The sequence below is a fragment of the Gossypium hirsutum genome, chromosome D03, assembly GCF_007990345.1.
Source record: "Gossypium hirsutum isolate 1008001.06 chromosome D03, Gossypium_hirsutum_v2.1, whole genome shotgun sequence".
In the NCBI taxonomy this organism is placed as follows: Eukaryota; Viridiplantae; Streptophyta; class Magnoliopsida; order Malvales; family Malvaceae; genus Gossypium; species Gossypium hirsutum.
The window spans coordinates 45,725,330-45,745,934 of NC_053439.1; the positions used below are offsets into that span (position 1 = coordinate 45,725,330).

At 31.5% G+C, this 20,605-nt stretch overlaps 1 protein-coding gene and 1 long non-coding RNA gene across 3 annotated transcripts; one reads left to right on the forward strand and one right to left on the reverse strand.

Moving 5' to 3' along the window:
* The first annotated feature begins 1,859 nt into the window (after window positions 1-1,859).
* LOC107950217 (cucurbitadienol 11-hydroxylase) lies at window positions 1,860-7,092 on the forward strand. Of its 2 annotated transcripts, XM_041090259.1 has the most exons (9): window positions 1,860-2,179; window positions 2,268-2,592; window positions 2,688-2,828; window positions 3,442-3,690; window positions 4,388-4,477; window positions 4,557-4,635; window positions 5,788-5,894; window positions 6,568-6,695; window positions 6,783-7,092. In XM_041090259.1, exons 1-9 carry the CDS (start codon window positions 1,968-1,970, stop codon window positions 6,868-6,870), a joined length of 1,419 nt encoding a protein of 472 aa, XP_040946193.1. In that variant the 5' UTR covers window positions 1,860-1,967; the 3' UTR covers window positions 6,871-7,092. The 2 variants fall into 2 exon arrangements, with proteins under 2 accessions (XP_040946193.1, XP_016740522.1); XM_016885033.2 differs by lacking the exons at window positions 6,568-6,695; window positions 6,783-7,092 and adding an exon at window positions 6,073-6,370 and having other exon boundaries at window positions 1,905-2,179.
* Window positions 7,093-11,940: 4,848 nt separating this feature from the next.
* Window positions 11,941-12,501, reverse strand: LOC107950219 (uncharacterized). Its single transcript, XR_005911428.1, has 3 exons — window positions 12,479-12,501; window positions 12,284-12,370; window positions 11,941-12,040 (listed from the first exon to the last, which is right to left on the reverse strand). It is a non-coding gene; the product is annotated as an uncharacterized lncRNA (long non-coding RNA).
* Between the last annotated feature and the right edge of the window lie 8,104 nt (window positions 12,502-20,605).

Consider the following 20,605-nt stretch of genomic DNA (forward strand, 5'->3'; position numbering starts at 1 on the left):
CAAAACCAAAAAAAAGGACACAAGCACATGGGTAGGAGTAAATGTAAAAAGCCTACTATCATCCTCCCAAATGTGTCAGTACCCGTTTATGTACTTTCAATGTAACATTAATGCCGTTTATTTATTTTTTTACTGCAGGTTTGGTTGATTAAAATTAAATGGGTTGTAATAGAGAAGAAATATAAATAGTAATTCAATTGTTTGGGTTGAATGAAATGAAATGGATATGCAATGATATTTTTATGTTTGGTTAAATGAAGTAGATGTTTTAATAGCATGAGGAAAAACATTAAAATGATCAGAGTACTCTTAGCAGATTTTTTTAAGTAGATGATTATTGTTATTATTAAATTTTAATATGATTATTATTAAATATAATTTAATAACATTTTTAATATGTCGATTGAGTCTTAGTTGATTGGCACGAATATCGTTGTTAATGCAGGAGGACCTGAGTTCAAGTGTCTTGAAACGCATTATCCTCCTATTTATGAGTTGGGAAAGAACTATTGGTAGTTGTAAGTATTGTCTCACAAAAGCAGATATTACCTTCAATCAAACAAAGGAATGGTTTATCGATCAATGTATAATGGGGGAATGCTATTTCATCTCTCCCAACCAAACATGGTGTTAGAGTTTTTGGCCAAATATTCTCCCCCACTCAATCTCATAACACCATCATCATGGGTTCCTCAGTCATTATTGGCCTGTCTGACCTACCTTATTTTTTGGGGAGCTCAGTGCAAAATCAAATGAATTCGCTTCAAATTATTTAAGTAAGTCGGACCTCTCAAAGTTTAAGAATCCCAAAAAATTCCCTAACATGCTAAAGCATGGAAACTATTAAGCAAATCAAGCAAAGAGAAAGAATAGTCAAGAAAGTTTGAGTAAATACTCTCAAGTTGATTGCTCAAGTGATGAATTTCATCATTATTTTCATTCAAACTTTATTAAGATCAGAGTTTGTTATTATTAAATATTTTAATTATTAAAATAGTTAATATATTTTAATTGTATTAATTAAATTAAATTAAATTAAATATATTATTTAATAAAGGCTTGAATGTAAAGTTGACGCTCAAATTATATTGTTTTTCTCGTTTGAGTATCTAAAGTTTTTTTGTTTAAATGTGGTAAAATGAGATGAAATTGATAATTTAAATATCTCTCTAGACAAAAAAAATATTAAGTACCTAAGCTGAAAAAAGGGTTAAGTTTAGGGTCGTTTGTATAATTAATCCTTTAATAGATTAAAACATTACGTACGTAAAACTATATAGGCATGTGACATTAGGAATAAGACTTACTTATAGGCCAGGTCATTTGTCCAGGCTTGAAGGCTTCTTCAAAAAATGGACAGGTAAAATTTAAGGTTCGTTTTTTGTATGGGCCGAGCCTTGAATAAATTTTATTTACCCAAGCCTTGTCTAGCCAGAATATATTATGTTATAAAAATTAATTATATATGTTAAATAATATTTATATGTATTTATATTAAATCACTAACCTAATAACAATCAAACACATTGTCTAACACCTGAAAAAACTTACCTAGCTAAATAACTTAAGTCAAAATATAAAATTTTAAAAATTATATTTAATACAATAAAATATTTATCATATTTATAGTAGTATTTTTTAATATAAATACTTTTTTAATGCTTTTGAAAAATTTTATTTTAACGTTTTTATAATACATTTAGTGGATTATATATATTTAAAATTTATTTTAAATAAAAAACTAATCTAAAAAACTCAAATATGGACTGAGCCGGACCCAGATTATTAACCTTTCTTAAGTACTGGATTGGATTTGAGAAAAAAATAAGTCCGCTTTTCGATCCAAAACGAGTTATTGCACATTTATTAACATCCAACAGACAATTACCTGCTTAATATATTAAGCAGCAAGCAATTGTGTTAGATATTAATCTTTTCTTTTGCTTCCCTTGACTAGGAAAAAGAAAATGGAGCAGTGGTGGTGGTATCTTTGGTTTTCAATCATCTCTTTGTTTGGTGCAAGTTTGGGGAACTGGATTCACAGGTGGAGGAACCCTAAATGCAACGGCAAACTCCCTCCAGGTTCCATGGGACTCCCACTTATAGGAGAGACCCTTAGTTTTTTTGTCACTTCCAACTCCATTGACATCCATCCTTTTGTCGCTCAAAGAATGAAAAGGTAACCACACAAACCCACGTGGAATTTTAGAGGGTCTCCTCCTTATATTGACAATATCGTGACTTAAAATATATATGTGGAATTTTAGGTATGGTTCATTGTTCAAGACGAGTTTAGCAGGGAGACCAGTGGTGGTATCATTAGATCCAGATTTCAACTATTTCGTGCTGCAACAAGAGGACAAACTTGTCGAACTATATTACATGGATTCCCTGGCCAAGTTGGTTCACCAAGACGACATGAAAAACATAGGTGGCGACTTCCACAAGTATTTCAGGCGCGTCATCCTCAGTCACTTCGGACATGAGCCTCTGAAACACAAGCTCTTGTCTCAGTTTGAGGATGTCATAAACCATGAATTGCAGGACTGGAGCAAGCTGCCTCAGGTTGATCTTAAACACCAAACTGCTTCTGTAAGTAAACTCTTTTAAGTTTATATAAACCAATATTTTTCTTTTAATTTTAATATATATTAGCAGTTGATTAATGTAACATTTCTGATTTTCAGATGTTATTTAACACGGCCTCAAAGATTCTGATGAGCTGTGTACCAGAAGAAAATTTAGGTCATGATTTGAGCGACATCTTGCAAGGACTTATGACATTTCCCGTATATTTTCCTGGGACCGCTTTCTACAAATGTTTAAAGGCAAACAAATCCATACATGGCAAACTTCATCCTTACTTTCTTATACAATTTTTGTCATGGTACATGAATAAATAATTATAAATATGCATGGCAATTTCATGAAATTAAAAACTAAACTTGTTTTTAGATCTAATTGGTACTTGAACTTGGAAACCATAAACCAACCTGGTACTCTTTTTAGGTACTTGATAACACCGTTAAAATATGTTGACATGACATTAATGACCAATAGTATGGTGACACGTGACTGCCTCACATTTTGACACGTGGCAAAAAAATTTATAGTTTTTATAAATATTATATTTTTTTGTCACGTGCTAAAATGTGAGACTGTCACATGTCACAATATTATTAGTCATTAATACTACATCAACATATTTTAACGATGTTAATCCGGTACTTAAAAGAAGTACCAAATTAGCTTAAGGTTTCTAATTTCAAATACCATGTAAGTCCAAAAAAAATTTAGGTACTAAGTATAAATTGTCAAGTTCAAGTAACTCAATATATATTAACCCATATTTATAAAAGATATAGACTCAATGCTTTTTTTTTTTTCTGTATAAGTTGTCAAGTTAAATTTGAACATGTTAACGAGTATTTCCGTGTGCAGAAGAAAGAGAAAGCATTGAAGCTGACGAGTGGGGTGCTAGAAGAGAGAATGAATTTGTATCCAACAGATAAAGGAGATTTGCTGGAGAAAATGGTGGGAGACATGGGAAATGAAGCAGGCTTGACCAAACAATTCGTCTCCCACGCCTTATTTGGACTCCTTATTGCCACCATTGAGACTATTGCCCCAACTATCACTTTGGCTGCTAAGTATCTATTGGACAACCCATCAGCGTTGCAACATTTAACTGTATGTATTTACTTGCTTGCTTTATTTTTAATAACCATATATAATCATTCTCCAAACAAATTTAAAATGTTTTTCTAGTTTTTTTCTAATTATTTTACTGCACCTTAAACACACATGTCATTTCGATTTTTTTTTTGTTACTTCACTAACAGTAGACATAATATATACCACTCTAAACCTTATCATCCAACATTTAATTTTTTTTTATTACATCTTGGATAAAAGTAGCTCTTGTATTAAAAGTAAGATTGTATTGTATCCTTTTTACATAAAAAAATAGATAAATTAATCTATGTATATTAGATCCAAGAGTTAATCAATTCTTCTGTTGAAAATTTCATCAATTTCCTATTATTAAAAATTGGTCCCTATACATCATCTTGTATGCACATGGCACGTCACATGCATGTCACTGTTTGGTTACTTCATCAACCACGCCAGATTTTAACAGTACAAATGGATGAAAATATTAACAGAAAGGACTAATTAGCTCTTTAATTTAATGTACAGGGACTAGATTGTCCATTTTTGAATAGACGAGATAAAAGACAATTCGACTTCTAATATGAGAACATCTATGATATTTTTACCGTGCATGCAACATTGGTTTTGAATGATTAATTGATGAAAAAATTTAGTAAAAAAAAACTTTTAATTGATTATGAAACAAATTAAGTAAAATGAATTGGTTGATTAGGAGGAGCATGAGAGAATTGTGAAGAAGAGAGAAGATGCCAAATCTGGAGTTTCTTGGGATGATTACAAATCCATGACTTTTACTCATTACGTGAGTTATGTCACCTAATTACTTGTCTAATTTCTCTTAATTAATTACATTGTGTTTAATTTTATTACTATATTATTAGGTCATTAACGAGACACTTAGGTTAGGTAATTTCCTTCCTGGGATCTTCAGAAGAACCATAGCTGATATTCCCGTTAACGGTACCTACTTTATCTATTTCTTCTTTTTTTAAATAATAATATCATTATTTAGTGGTTAAATTGTGTTTTATGTTCTTCTACTCTTCGTCTATTATTTTTATTGCTGACACCTTAATGATCAAGGTTTGTACTCTATCGATGTAATTCCCCCTCCCTCACTTTGTACCAGAAAAAATATATGTTTTAAAATAAAATGATATTAAAGTATAAAAAATAAATTTTAAATTTGAACATAATAGATAGACAAAAACAAAATTGAACCATTTATTCGTTACTAATTAAAGGATCATTGATAATTCTTAATTTAAATTAGGATATAAATTATATTAGGAGGATCTTAGAACATATAAATTTTAGATACCAATAATATAATACCACATCATCAATTTTTAAAAATGTAAATTTTATTATACACTCATCTATATTTATTATCTTCTCTAATTTAATTTAACTTTAATTAAAAATTTTAATAAATAAACAAACATGTTTCCTTCTTCTATAATTTTGAAATTATCTTTAGTTTTTCTTTATAAATTTAATCATCTTTTATTTCTTTACTTTCAAATCGTGTTTTATTTTTATGTAGTTAATTTTTTTAATTCTTTTAATTTTTATGTAAGTAATATTATTTTCTTTTTTAATTTTAATTTTAATTTTAATTTTAATTTTCTATTTTTTATCTTTAATCAAATTTCAGAATTTGATAAAACCACCTATGGTGGTTATAAATTTCCAATTTCCAATTTTTTTTACTAGAGTTTTTTTTCCTAAATTTTTAATGGTTGATTTTAGTTATTTTTTCAATTTTTTCTTATGATTTTTATTATTTTTATAATGTTCGTTTCATGGCCCATGTTAGGGGTTCGTAACTATCTATCCCAACAATATTGTCTTCAAGATTCGAACCTGCATATAATTTCAATGTTTTTTGGTTATTTCTTTTCATATAGTTTCAACATTGTTCCCCAAATTTTTAATTATTTTAATAAAAATTAAATTAAATTAGAGATGATATCATATGTGATTGAGTGTAAAATAATATTTATATGTCTTTAAAAACTGATGATATAACATTATCTTGTTGATGTTTAAAAATTACATATTTTATAATCATCCTAATATAAGTTATTCCCTTAAAATTATAAATTGCAGGGTATACCATACCAAAAGGTTGGGTTCTATTGATTATTCCCGCTGTCCTTCATCTTGATCCTAATACCTATGAAGATCCTCTTGCCTTCAACCCTTGGAGATGGAAGGTATAACAATAACAATCTTTATTTATAACTGTGTTGAGTGTTTTTCTCTGTCTTTTTTAGATGGCAAAGTTGTATATTTATATGATATAGTTAATGTTCATTGATGAAATATCTTAGGCAGGTTCTATGTATGCCATCACGTACCCTACTCTAAACTTAACACGTGTTTATACAATAGGGATTCACCTATGGAGTGACGTGTGAACCCACATCGCACAATTCCATGTGCGATCTCACGTGTGATCTAATGGGAGGGTGTAAGTTACCCTCTTATAAACACTTAGTGTCATGCGAGCTCAATACGTGAGCTCAATGTACAAGCTTGATATGTAAACCGTGTAGAATCCAACCCGGACCCATTCAGATTATGGGTCGGTAATAGTGAGTATCATAACAAATTGTATACCAATATCTGTTATAAATTTGTTCTAATCCAAGTTATACTTTCAAATAAGAAGGTTTGTTGTATATTTAAAGTCGAAAGTGTTGACATAAAAAATATTAAATTTAAAAAATAAGATTTTAAACTCTAATATTCATCCAACCTGAATACAAAATTGATGCTTTTAGCCTTCTGGAATTTTTAATTTTATTTCGGTCCCTTAGCATAACATTTCCAGCATTGTCCATAAATTTATATAATATAAAAATTAAATATATAATATTAATGTAGAACATTGAGCGCAATACGATGGCAAAGAAATTCATGCCATTTGGTGGAGGGAATAGGGCATGTGCAGGAGCAGAGTTCAGCAGGGTTCTAGTTGCTGTCTTTTTGCATGTCTGGCTCTCCAAATTCAGGTTGTTGTTGTTTTTTTTTAAATATATACAGATATTGTTTTTAACCTGAAATTAACTGATATTTAATTTAATTTAATATGAATATAGGTTGACCAAAATTAAGGGAGGGAACGTGGCTCGTGCGCCTCTTCTGATGTTTAAAAATGTTTTTTATGTTAAAGTTTCAGAAAAATAATACTAATTAATTGTTACTTATAGAGACGTATGCATTAGATATCCGATACTGTCTTGTCTTAACTCAAACTAGTTGGCTGCAACATTCAACCACTTTGCTGTACGGAATCATAATATTAAGTGCTCTGTTTAAAATAGGGATAATGGCACGAAAGACCCTATACTTAAGTGTTTGTTCTAGTGTAATACCTATATTTTCAAAATGTCCAATTTAATTTTTGTACTTAAGTGTTTGTTCTAGTGTAATACCTATATTTTCAAAATGTCCAATTTAATTTTTGTACTTTGCTTCTTCTTTTTTTAATTATTTTGCTCCATTATTCTAACACTGTTTGCTTTTACTGACATGTCGTGTAGGCTAATAAGGGGCCGCCTAACTTTTGATCGGCTATGTGAGGCCCCTTTTAGCAATTCGCCATTTTTCTCTTCTAGAAAAGATAAAACTGAGAGTAATATTAAATAATTTCTAATATTTATTTTTCGATATATTGAAAATAAAGAAAGTAATATGAAAATAAATGTAACTCATCTCTAAATCCAAAGAAAATCCATTCAACTGAAAAAAAAAATTGTTCAAACAAACGAAAAATTTCCTCTAAACCCTGACAAGAACCATTGTTCTCTAAAAAAATCATTATTCGAAAGTGTAATCTTATAGTCTTGGCAAAAAAAAAATCCTACTGCTTATGAAATATTTACAATTTGTGAATCAAAAAACCATTTGTATTAATTAGAATTCCCAAATCAAAAACCCAAAAAATCATTTGAAAAACTTTGACGTTTGAATAAATTGTTGGAAATTGTAGATTGCAAATTCATTAGATATTATTAATGGATCACTCAGTGTGATTCATTAGTACTTATTTGGATTAGAAAGTGACGATTCATTCATCCAATGGATACATTTGATTTCTATGGGACATGTTTCTTCTAAGAAGTATGTCCAATATGAAAGGGTTGTGACTCTTCAATAGTGTCCATTGAGTGCATATAAATAAAGAGACTATGGTGCTCAAAAGATGATAATTACAATCAATCCAATTTCATAAATTAGAGTAAGAGGTAGGGAATTCCTCAATTTTGCTAATCAAAGAAAATAAAAAACACTTCGTTGAATCCCGGTAGGACCTTTGTCTAAACCCTCTAACAACTTTGTGTAGGGAAAATTGTTCACTTTGAAAGCGTCACCCGTCCCTCGAAGTCTACTGTTTTAATTCCATATTGTCTATGCATCTATCGTCTCCATTCAAATCTCCAACAATCAAAGAGAAAAATTTGAAGATGGCGACGGAGGCTACCACTGCGTTCAAAGTGATGAACCAAGAGTTTGTGAAACTTGACTGATTTGATTACTTAAAATTCAAACGCTAGAAGGACAGGATGTTGTTCCTTCTTACCGTCTTGAATGTGGCGTACGTTCTGGATTCAAACCTTCAACTTGTGGAGGATCCCTCCCCCAATACAAACCCCGAGGGAATTGCAAAAGTGGGCAAATTCAAGAAGAAGCGCGAGGAAGACAATTTCACATGTTGTGGACACATCCTTAACACCTTGTTTGATCGATTGTATGATCTCTACATGTCGATACAATCTCCGATGGAAATATGGAAAGCTCTTGAAGAGAAATACAACATTGAGCAATAAGGTACCAATAATTTTTTAATGATGAAGTATTTTGAATTCAAAATTCTCAATAGTCCATGAACTACAAGTCCTTGTAAGCAGGCTTTGTGACCTGAAAGTTGTTATTCAGGAATTGTTACAAGTCGGGGCAATCATCTCGAAGTTTCCCTCGTTTTGGGACAATTATTGGAAGAAACTTTTGCATATAGCAGGGGACTTCATTATGGAGAAAATACTTAGGCATTTGTATATTGAAGAGGAAACTTGGAAGCGTGATATGGTGTATCTTCCCCAAATTTCTAAAGTCATTATATTGTTTAAAACAAGCACCTAAACAATGGTATGAGAAATCTGACTTGGTTATGTTGTCATATGGTTTTTTACATAATGGCGGGAATAAATGTATTTACACTAAATTCACCGATAGGTACAGTGTAATTATTTGTCTCTATGTAGATGGTTAATTGATTTTTGGGACGAAATTGGAAGATGTTCGTAAGACCAAAGAGTATCTAGCCTTGAATTTTAAGATGAAGGATCTCAACGAGGTAGATACAATTCTAGGTATAAAGGTGCAAAAGCATGAAAGGGGTTTTGTACTAAGTCAATCTCACTACATCGAGAAAGTATTAGAGAAGTTTAAACACTTGAATATCAAGGATTCGAACACTCCATTTGATTCAAATGTTAAGTTAAGTGAGAATAATGGCAGGACTATAGCGCAACTTAAGTACGTCAGCGCAATTGGAAGTCTAATGTATGCAATGAATTGGACTAGACTTGATATCGCATTTGTCGTGTGCAAATTGGCGAGATTTACAAGTTGTCCTAGTATCGATCATTGGAAAGGAATTTATAGAAGTTTTGGCTACCTTAAGAAAACAAAAAAAATTTGGGATTGTTCTATAGTGATTATCTTGCGGTACTAGAAAGTTACTCGGATGCAAGTTGGATTACAAGTCTAAGTGACAATAAGTCCACATCGGGATGAATTTTTACGATCAGAGGTAGAGCCATTAGTTGGGCTTCCAAGAAACAAACTTGCATCTCACATTCAACTATAGAAGCTGAATTTATAGCCTTGGCAGCTACTGGCAATGAAGTGGAATGGCTAAGAGATCTCTTGTTCAGGGATTTGGTTGAAAGTACCACTACTAATATGGGATTAAAATCATTCTAACTGTGTCATTGATAATGGAAACCTTACCTTGTTCTAGCCAAAAGTTAGTCTTGAGATTCAAAGGATAATAACAAGTTATCGAATGACAACTTGCACTAAGAATCAGGATTTAGTGTTTATGTTTTAGGAGGATAAGTTTTACTTTTAATGGATGGACATTAATAGTCATGAAATCCACCTATATGGACATGAAGTGGTGTCGCTTCAACCAAAGTTTTCTTTATGGTATTCACTCATACAATGTTTATGAAACGGGATGAGAACATGGATACAACAGTCTAAAGCAAATAAACTCTTACAGCACGTTTGGTTCGCTGTAATGGAATAGAGGCGTAATAGCAAATCAATTGTTTGGTTGAATGTAATGGAATAGAGGCGTAAGAGTATTCTTGTGTTTGGTTGAATGGAATAGAGGTGTAATAGCATGATGGAAAAAACTAAAATGACTAGAATACCCTTAGCATAAATTTGTTTGGGTAAATGATTATTGTTATTGTTATTTAAATTTTAATAAGATTATTAATATCAATAATAAATAATTTAATCATATTTAAACATATTTATTATTAAATATATTATAATTAAAATATATAATTTAATAAAATTCTTAATAATCAATATTCTTATATGAATTTACTCAAATAATAATATGTGATACTATAAAATATAATTTAACATAATTATTATTAAATATATTATAATTAAAATATATAATTTAATAAAATTCTTAATAATTAATATTCTTATATGAATTTACTCAAATCATAATATATGATACTATAAAATATATTTTAATTAAAATATATGATTTAATAAAATTTAAAATAATTATAACTAATAAATTTTCTTATATGAATTTGTATAATTTAAAATAATAATTATTAAATATAATTTAATAATAATATATAATTTCATAAAATTCTTGATAATAAATTTTTTTATATGAATTTATATAATTTAAAATAATTAATATGTTATATAATTTAATAATGATATATAATTTCATAAAATTATTGATAATAAATTTTCTTATATGAATTTATATAATTTAAAATAATTAATATTAAATATAATTTAATAATGATATATAATTTCATAAAATTCTTAATAATAAAATGTTCTTATATGAATTTACTAAAATCATAATATAACTTGAGAATTATATTCTGCATAAACATAATTAACTTATATTAAGAAAATGTTAGATGAAAATGAAATTCTATATCATAATCCATATGTTATATAGTTTTACAACATCAAAAAGTTTGAACATTGATTTTTAATGGTCAGAAAGAAATCTTCTGACCCATTCCAATCGCGCAGCAGAAGATAAACTAAAGAACACAATTCAAGTTAAACTAAAATATCTACAGGTAATATAATTTATAGATAGTCAAACATATTCTAAGAAAATACAGTGAAATGAAAATCAACCAAATATAAACCAATAAAAATTGACATGAAACTCTGCTGATCTCTTATTTCTACAAGGGTAGCCCCAGGTAGTGAAACATCTCCAGATTTAGGCTCTTCAACAATGGAAATGTTGTCATTAGTAGGATCAAGAAGATCTTGTAAGCTCTCTATGTAAAGCTGCAAAAATTTTCAAGGAACAGAGCTATTAGGCACATTAAAATTTAAAACTCTTGTAACTTTGGAGAAAATGATAAAAAAAATTCTAAAAGAAAAGTAAGCTTAGACCAATTAGCACAATTCATGAAAATATCAGAAATCAAACACCAAGATCTGCAGTAATATGTATCTCCCAGAAAAGAATATCTAATATGCAACCTGCAAATAGGAGACCAAAACAGAATCAATTTCTGGTGAAACTTCTACCAAAATGTCCTCCATAGCATGGACCATTATTCCACGATTAGCTGTATCTTCCTCCCCAAGTCGACCAAGAATATATGTTTTTCCAGTACCAGTCTGACCATAAGCCATGATTGTCCCATTGTAACCATCCAAAACACCCTATGAACATAAATACACAATGACCTTGTTAATAAAATGAATAATGCATCAAAAAAGGCACCAAATCCTTTATAAGCTATGACCAAACACAGCAGTTATGTACAGCAGAACAAAACAATTGATAACTTGGGAGAAGACCGACACAAAACACAATGATAGGTTGAAACTATTTTCAGCCACCGCCTCTGCTGTTGCCAAGGAAGAATAACTAATAACAAGTAAAATTATAACAAATTCTGGTACAATTAGAAAAGCCCTGTACTCAAACCTCAACAACTAGCTTTGCAACAACTTCATACATACACTTTTACGATGCAAACTCTGTCAGCACTTCATCAAACTCATAGGTGTCTGTGTCCCAGTTGTTTTTGCGAAGCTTTAACCTTTTAAGCTGAAAGAGAAAAGTTGAAGCATTGGTGAGAACTTCACCAAAATCAAGTAATAAACACTTACAGAAACTGGATGGGAGTTAATTCTAAAAGCTAGTTAGGTGAGCTACGTGCACAAGTACAAGCATGTCGACTTCACTTTTTCTTAGGTGGTTAGAAACTAAATCTTTCTTGACTAATTGAAATGAAGTGATAATTATTCAAGAATTTGCTACTTTTCTCCATTTTCATTTGAATAAACTCACTTTTAGGCTGATGCATCCCTCAAGATGCCAACCCTGACAAAATATAATCGATATGCCCTTCTCTTAGCTTTTCCTCAATCATTTGTACTTCAAGATCAAACAGATAAAAGAAAACAGATAAAGACATCTAACAAAATTAATGTCACTGAGAATTGTATTCCCTGCATATCCAACTGTCAGATAGCAACATAATACCTCTGGTTGAAGTTCTACACAATTAGCAAAATCAGCATCTGCTACTGACTCTTCTGCATTATGTGGACGTAATCTCACAGCCACTCGAACTCTTCCAAGAACTGAAGAGAAACATAAAGGCTTCAAATTAACAAATAAAGTATATAGAACAAGCAAAATAATAGAGTTTCTTTTCCTAAAGATACAACTTCTGCAATGTAGAGGAAAGGTTTCTCTGTTTCTTGTCCAATTCTTCATTTAAGTCTAGAAAAGCCGGATCAGTATTGTTAGCCGATGAATCAGTCTTAGAAGTAGATGGCTGAGATGATACTAATGATAACAAAGGAGTAACTACTTGCAACATCTTCAAAGCTGTTGCAGATCAGATACCAAACCCCGCAGTTAGTATTACTATTAGAGCAAATAGATAAAATAACACAACAATCCAGTAAAATAATGATGAAAATCATTACCATGTTTACGGTGATAGAGAATGTTCCCACCTCAAGCAACTTTGCAATTTCACTCCCTAACTCAGAAGCTTTAACAAACTAAACCTGTATCTCTCTAATCACCTCAAAAACATTCCTTGGAGGGCCTTTTGATCCTCTAACTTCGAACTAGAACATCCCATCACTGACGAAAACCAAAAAAAAAAAGAAAAAAACGACCCAGCAAAGTATAGCAACTGCTTTACATGAAGGAAACGAAAAATATGATAAGAGTGATTGTTTCTGGAGAAAAGTTCAGGGTAGGAGAAACAAAGGCTTACCAACAGTGCTTTCCTTGTGCGTCGGTGTGTATATTGCTGAAGAGTATTATGGGCAGAGGGACAGAGGGAGCAAATTGGAAGCGTCGATCGGAAGGGTAAACAGGGTATAAAACTTGAAGCAGCACCTAAGCTGAGCAAAAGAAAGGGATTAGAAATCGGTGGATTTTGGGGATTAGGTCAGTAATGTATTAGACCCGTAATAGCAATACCCTGAACCAAACAAAAGATTAAAGGAGGATTAAGTGGGGCCCACCGATTAAGGGTGTATTGGCATAAATACACCCAACCAAACATGCTGTTACTATAATACTTTACGGTTATGTGTATAATTTTTTTTGTAATGACTTTAAGAGTGATGATTCAAGCAACTAGTCACCATTCACTTTATTGATACCACTAAATGTAAAACCCCTAACCCATCTCCGTCACCAGATTAAGGTCACGAAGTATTATGATAATTTTTTAAACATTTAATATTACTACTCACAAATATTCATCTATAATTACAAATAATCAAATCACATTCTAAATATATAACAAGCATACACTTAAACCACGTTTATGGGGCCCTAAATATAGATTGGTAACATTCCAGGATCAATTCAGAACAAAACATAAAAATTAGGAAAAAGTTAAAAATCTTGAAAATAGGGGACACACGGACGTGTGTCACAACCTAGATCATGTTCACATTCGAAATCTAGATACACGGCCGTGTGTATATTTGAATTAAGGTCACACAATTGTGTTGTTGACCGTGTCTCAAACCGTGTGACAAACTATTTTAAAATACACGGCCGTGTTGCAGGTCTTGTGTCAAACCGTGTGAAACCTGCACCTAAAAAAATAAGACACACGACCATGTTGATAGATCGTGTATGAGACACGGCCTTGTGGCAGCCCCTGTCTCAGGCCATGTGTACCACAATTTGCTTCAAAACCAATGTAAACTTTCCACCTTACTTGGTCATCAATCCAAACCTCTAACCAACCTTAAAATATCATTGAATACACCTCAAAAAAGTCATAACATACCAAATTATAACAACCTAATTGACTAACCAATGTGCCCTCATTGACACAACATTTCATACATATAATAACATGCAAAATCTTCCACCAACACATATACGCACACACACACACACATATACCTAAACATCAATCACCAACAATCCTATTTACCACATTAACCATACAACAATCCCAACTACTTAACTTACACAATACACAACCAAAGAGTTAAGCTCATAAGACAAACATATATTTATCCATAATTTATCTACAAGCATTTATACTAAACAAAACATAACTCAAAAGCTTACATGACTACATCCAATACATGTAACCTTCATTAAGATCAACTATACACCAAAATTACCATTTTTCAACATTAACATCCTAAGTACATGCCAAAACATAAAAGAGAGAATCACCAACATTGAATTTGGGATTACCGTTGGATGTTGAGTCGACAGCCAAAATATAAGTACCTAACCTACACACAAGAGGATAATCAAATAATAAACAATGTCATTAACTCAAAGAACTACATATGTGTTTAATAATCCATCAATTTAAAATATCTAACATGTAATGGTTATTACCATATAGTGTACCATAAGTTCATCATGAATATTTCATAAACAATTCAAGTTATCTCTCATTTACCAACAATAATCAAGGGATCGGTTAAACATCAATGATATTGACCAACTTGTTATTGGCACTTGGTACCTGACGAATAAATCGTAACAAAGTTTTGCGCCTAGCGTTAGTCAAATAAACCGACGATAGGTGTGCCCTGCACTAGCTGGATAAACTGAAAATATTTTGCGCCCAACGCTAGTCGAATAAACCGATGATAGGTGTGCCCTACACTAGTCGGATAAATCGACAATGTTTTGCGGCCAGCACTAGTCAGATAAATCGACAATGTCAAATGTGTGCCTAGCACTAGTCGGATAAACCGACAATGAATTGCGCCCAGCGCTAGTCGGATAAACTGAAAATGTCAAATGTGTTTACGTAATTCTTAAATTTTCATTTCATAATTCAACCACTTGCATATATATATAATGTACAACCAAATTTTGCCCAGGCCCAATGCCAAACAAATAAAACCTAAACCAAATAAATAAAATCAAAGCCCGATTCAGTCCAGCCCACTATTCAATCAGACCAATCCAACAAAAACCTTAGTAGCCCACAGCCCAATACAACATAAACATTTAGCAGAAAAGAAAGGTAGAAACCCTAGCCTCAAGCTAGTCGCCGCTTCACATCCCCTCACGCATGCACGCCTCTGCCGCTCCTCCTGCTACCAGCCACCGCTGCCGTTGGCCTATCACAGCCTCTGCCATGCCTCTGACACCTGCAAAGAGCAATAAACATGACAAAGCAAACAAATAGAAAAAAGACAAAAAATAAAAATTAAGAAGTTGTGTAGATCGGCTATAAAGGCCTAGAATATCACCCTTGTATGCTTATTCGATTTTCTTTGTAAAAAACACATCAGAAATAAAAAAGGAACAAAAAGGTTGTTGTTTCCTTCTCTTTTTTTCAATTCATTCATTTATTTTATTTATAATTTTTTTACAAATAAAAAAACTATTAATAAAAGAATACAAAAGGAAAATAGGGAGAAGAACGGTCACCTGGGGTCGCCTAAATAGCCCATCGAGACGTGAAAGGGGGGACATGGAGTTTTCTCCGTTCGGCCTTGAAGCCCAGAGGTTTAGGCCTTTAAGCGCTTTAAAAACGGACCGAAAATGCGTTCTCCGTGTCGATCGGACCACCCCTTACGGTGGAATCACGCCGGCACAGGCGACGGCCCTGTTGGCCAGATTTGGGGAGAGACCGAGAGAGAGAGGCCTCACTCTTTCTGTCTTTTTTTCTAAAAACTGAAGGAAATGCTTTTTTTATTTTTTTGTTATTTATATAAGCTACAATACAGCGTCGTTTTGGGCCTTAGTATCAGTGGCCAAAACGGCGCCGAAGACCCAACCCAGTGGCGCTGAAGATCCGCGTGCTTTTGCTTGGAGGGGCTAATTGCATGTTCAGCCCCTCCGCTTTTACGCCTGATACGAGCCAAAGAGGTGACACTCAAGGGGTTGTTTTTCCTTGTAGCCCAATCACTCGAAGCAAGGCACGACAATTAAAATCAAAGATGAATGCTTTTGTTCAAGACTTTGTTGCTACAAATTTAAGTCATCATGTTCGTGACGTTGACAAATACGGGAATGCAATTCACTGGACTAATCTTGGAATAGTGAAAGCCCATAAATTGGTGGATTAATCTTTTATGTATCTTATTATTATTATTTATTTACTTATGAGTTAAGTAATTTTATTGGTTAGGTTATTATTTATTTTATTTTCTTAGATAATTTTAAAAAGTTTTATTAGGATTCAATTACTCTTGAAAGAGTTTTATTAGGATTCAATTACTCTTGTAATTTGCCTATAAATAGGCTTGCTTTCTAACATTGAAGGGGAGATAAAAAAGAGAGTATTTGTTTTCTTTCAAATTTGTGTGAGGCAAATTTTTGAGAGTAGAGTGATTCTTCTCTTGCTATTTAGTTTGGAGTTTGTTACTTTCGAGGGTATTTCGGAGTTACAAATATTTAAATTTCTTTCCCGTTCATCGGTGTTTCTAGAGGTTCTTCTTCTAGGGATTTCGTAGGGAGCCGTTCAATCATTGGCGTTTTTGGTTGCAAGTTAACCAAGGGTTCCATAGGGCAAATCTATCCTTTTATTATTATTATTTAACTAATTTTATTTATTCTCCTTTTTATTTCTAATTTTTGTTTCTCTTGTGTCTAGATCCGGGGTTCCGCATCAACGCCTTAATGCAATCCGACCTTCGTTTCTTTTACATTTTGGCCCAATTATTTAATTCGAGTTTCATTTTAGTCCGTGTCGAAACGCCGCATTTTGGGGATGGGGATTATTGCCCAGTTAGTCCCTATCTCTCTGTGCGCATTTAGTTCAGGTCCCGATTGTCCTTTTATTTAAAATCTGTCATTTAATTTTGTTTTTAATTTCAGTCTGGTCCTGGGTCCATTTAATTTATTTGTTTATTATTATTATTTAAAAAACAGAAACTCTTTTATTATTATTTGTTTTAAGTTTTTATTTATTATTTATTGTAAACTATTATATATATATATCTTTTAAATTTTCATACGTATGTATATATTCTTTGAAACGGTTTGTACTTATTTTTTATATAATATTATTTACTTTAAAATGTTTTATATTTATTTATTCTAAGTTTTCTTGTATATTGTTTATTCAAAACTTTTATTATGTATTGTTCTTATTAATCATTCATGTTAAGTTATTATTTACTTTTGATTGTTATATATATATATTATATTTTTGTTTTATTTCCTTTGGTTAGTACTGTTGGTATTTAAATTAGATATGTTGTGTGTTCATTGCCGTTGTGCGTACTATAATTTGCTTATTCGTATCCTTGTATATTTGTCATGCATTGATGTATCATTTTATTCATAAATTGTTATGCCATGTTCCGTTATCATTCAATTTCATTTCATCACTTCAAAGTTACGCTCGATTTTGTACACCCCAATAATAAATCATTGTATTTTGTCCTAAATAAAACAAATGCATCTCATTCGAGTATTGTACTCGCAATTATTCAAAAGGGGAAAAGTTTTAAATTAAGGCAATATTTTGCGTTTGGAAAATTCGAGAAAACGTGCCCTAACGTGCTGGGTTTCGATTTCTCGTTCGACCAAATGGCCAAATACCCTTTTAAACTTTCAATAATGAATGCAACATTCCGTATTTAGAAATTCGAGAAGTCGTGCCCTAACTTACTGGGTTTCGATCTTTTTCGCGTTAAACCTAAATAACCGAATATCCTTTTTAAATTAAAATTAATGAGGTTTAAGTAAAAAATAAGAGGCAAGCTTACTCTCAAAAATACGAGGTGTCGTGTCCTAACTTACTGGATGTGACATCTTGTTACTTCGAGATAAGGAGGTATTTTCTATTTTAATTTATTCGAGTAATTTTAAAATAACGCAATATAAATAGGGACCGTATTTTTAAATTCTTTTCGAGTTTTTAATTTTCGACACCAAGACATTAAGTAGTCAACTAGGTACCAATTTTGGACGTATCGAGGGTGCTAATCCTTCCTTGTGTGTAACCGACTCCCGAACCTATTTCTTTGAATTTCGCAGACCAAAAGCATTGTTTTAATAAATTAAATGATTTATTAAAAACAACCACTTTTCAAGGTGACCCAATCACACCTCATCAAAAAAGATTGGTGGCGACTCCCATTTTCGTTTTTATTTTTAAAATCCAAGTCGACCCCGTTTTCACAAAAAAAATGGTGTCAACATATAAATATTATTAAGATATCAAGTAATAATTAAATTATTTAAAGTAAATAAATAGAGTTCGAGTTCAAGGACTACAAACGTACCAAAATTACTTTAACTTCTGATAGTCGAAGTTGATTACTCAGTGACTTTCTCATTTCCTTAGCTAACGACCGCTTTACTCTTTTCTTGATCTAAATATTATAATTGAATTTAATTAACCAATTCAAGTATCATACTATGTTTAACTCAACAATTCATCTTATAATTATCATTTCACACATTTACCCCCCAACAATTTAATTTCATTCAATTTAGTCCATACTTCAATATTCAAGCAATTAACATCATTAAATTAAATCTCTTCTCAACCAAATTTATAGAGTCCTAAAACAGTCCCTATACTACCCAACAATTCATCTTATAATTATCATTTCACACATTTACCCCCCAACAATTTAATTTCATTTAATTTAGTCCATACTTCAATATTCAAGCAATTAACATCATTAAATTAAATCTCTTCTCAACCAAATTTATAGAGTCCTAAAACAGTCCCTATACTACCAACATTCTATAGTTTAAACCATATTATTTTTAACTTATAACATTTTAATCCCTAAGTATTTATACTAACAAAAACCATGGTACAAAATATCTAAATTACTCAATAAAACTTAGCAACTCAACCAAAATTGCCAGCACAAAGAACAACCTCCAAAACCAGTCCCTAAACTTCACATAATTTAACCATTTAACCCCCCATATTAGCTCAATCTAGCTCCAATGGTTCCAAAAATACAAAATGTACTAAAGAGGAGGTTAAAAACACTTAGATACAAGGATTTTAAGTTAACAAAATGCTCAACTCTTCTCCTATGGAATTTTCGGTGGTGGAGGTGTTTTTGAGAAGGTGAATTCCTCCACTCATATTTGTTTAAGTTAATTCTAATTTTCAAATTACTAATTTACAATTTACAAACTATCATATTTTCAACAAAACCAACCCCATAAACATCTACTAACTAGAGATTTGGTATTATTACTCATTACATCCAAAAATTTTATTTTTATAACTATTTAAACACATTTACTAATAACTCTCAACTTCCGCATCTATTACACTTTAGTCCTTTTAATTTAATTAGCTATTTGAACCTTAGAATTTCACCACCAAATTTTTTTATACGACATCTCTAATACTATATAAAATCTAAATAATTAGTATATTTTGACCCACTTGTCGGAATTGGGGTTCTAAAACCTTTACTCCCGATATCCCTGAAAATGGGTCATTACACTTTGAGAGTTTGTACTAAAAGAAGGTTCAATTTATGGACACCCTTCTTTATGCATGATCGTTGTGTACTTATTTTTTGGAATTAACAATATAGTGACGGATTGTTGGAAATTGTAGATTGTAAATTCATTAGATATTATTAATTGATCACTTAGTGTGATTCATGAGCACTTATTTAGATTAGAAAGTGATGATTCATCATCCAATGGATACATTTGATTTCCATGGAAAATATTTCTTCTAAGAAGTTTGTCCAATACGAAGGTTTGTGGCTCTTCAATAGTCTCCATTGAGTGCATATAAATAGAGGGCTTATGGTGCTCAAAAGATGATAAGTACAATCAATCTAATTTCAGAAATTAGAATAAGAGTTAGAAAATTTCTCGATTTTGCAAATAAAAGGAAATCAAAAAGTTTCGTTGTATATCTTGGGATGACCTTTGTCTTAATCCTCTAGCAACTTTGGGAGGGTGGGATTGTTCTCTTTAGAAAACATCACTCGCGCCTCGAAGTCTACTGTTCTAATTCTATGTCGTCTTCGGATCTATCGTCTTCACTCAAATCTCTAGCATAAATCTCAGTACAAGAAGACTTCAAGGCAAGCTCGAGTTTGAGGTGTGTTTTATATTTTTTTTAATTAATCATTTAATGGAAGAAGTAATGATTGTTTGTTGTATGTTAAATAGCTTATTAATGACTGTTTCTTGTATGCAAAA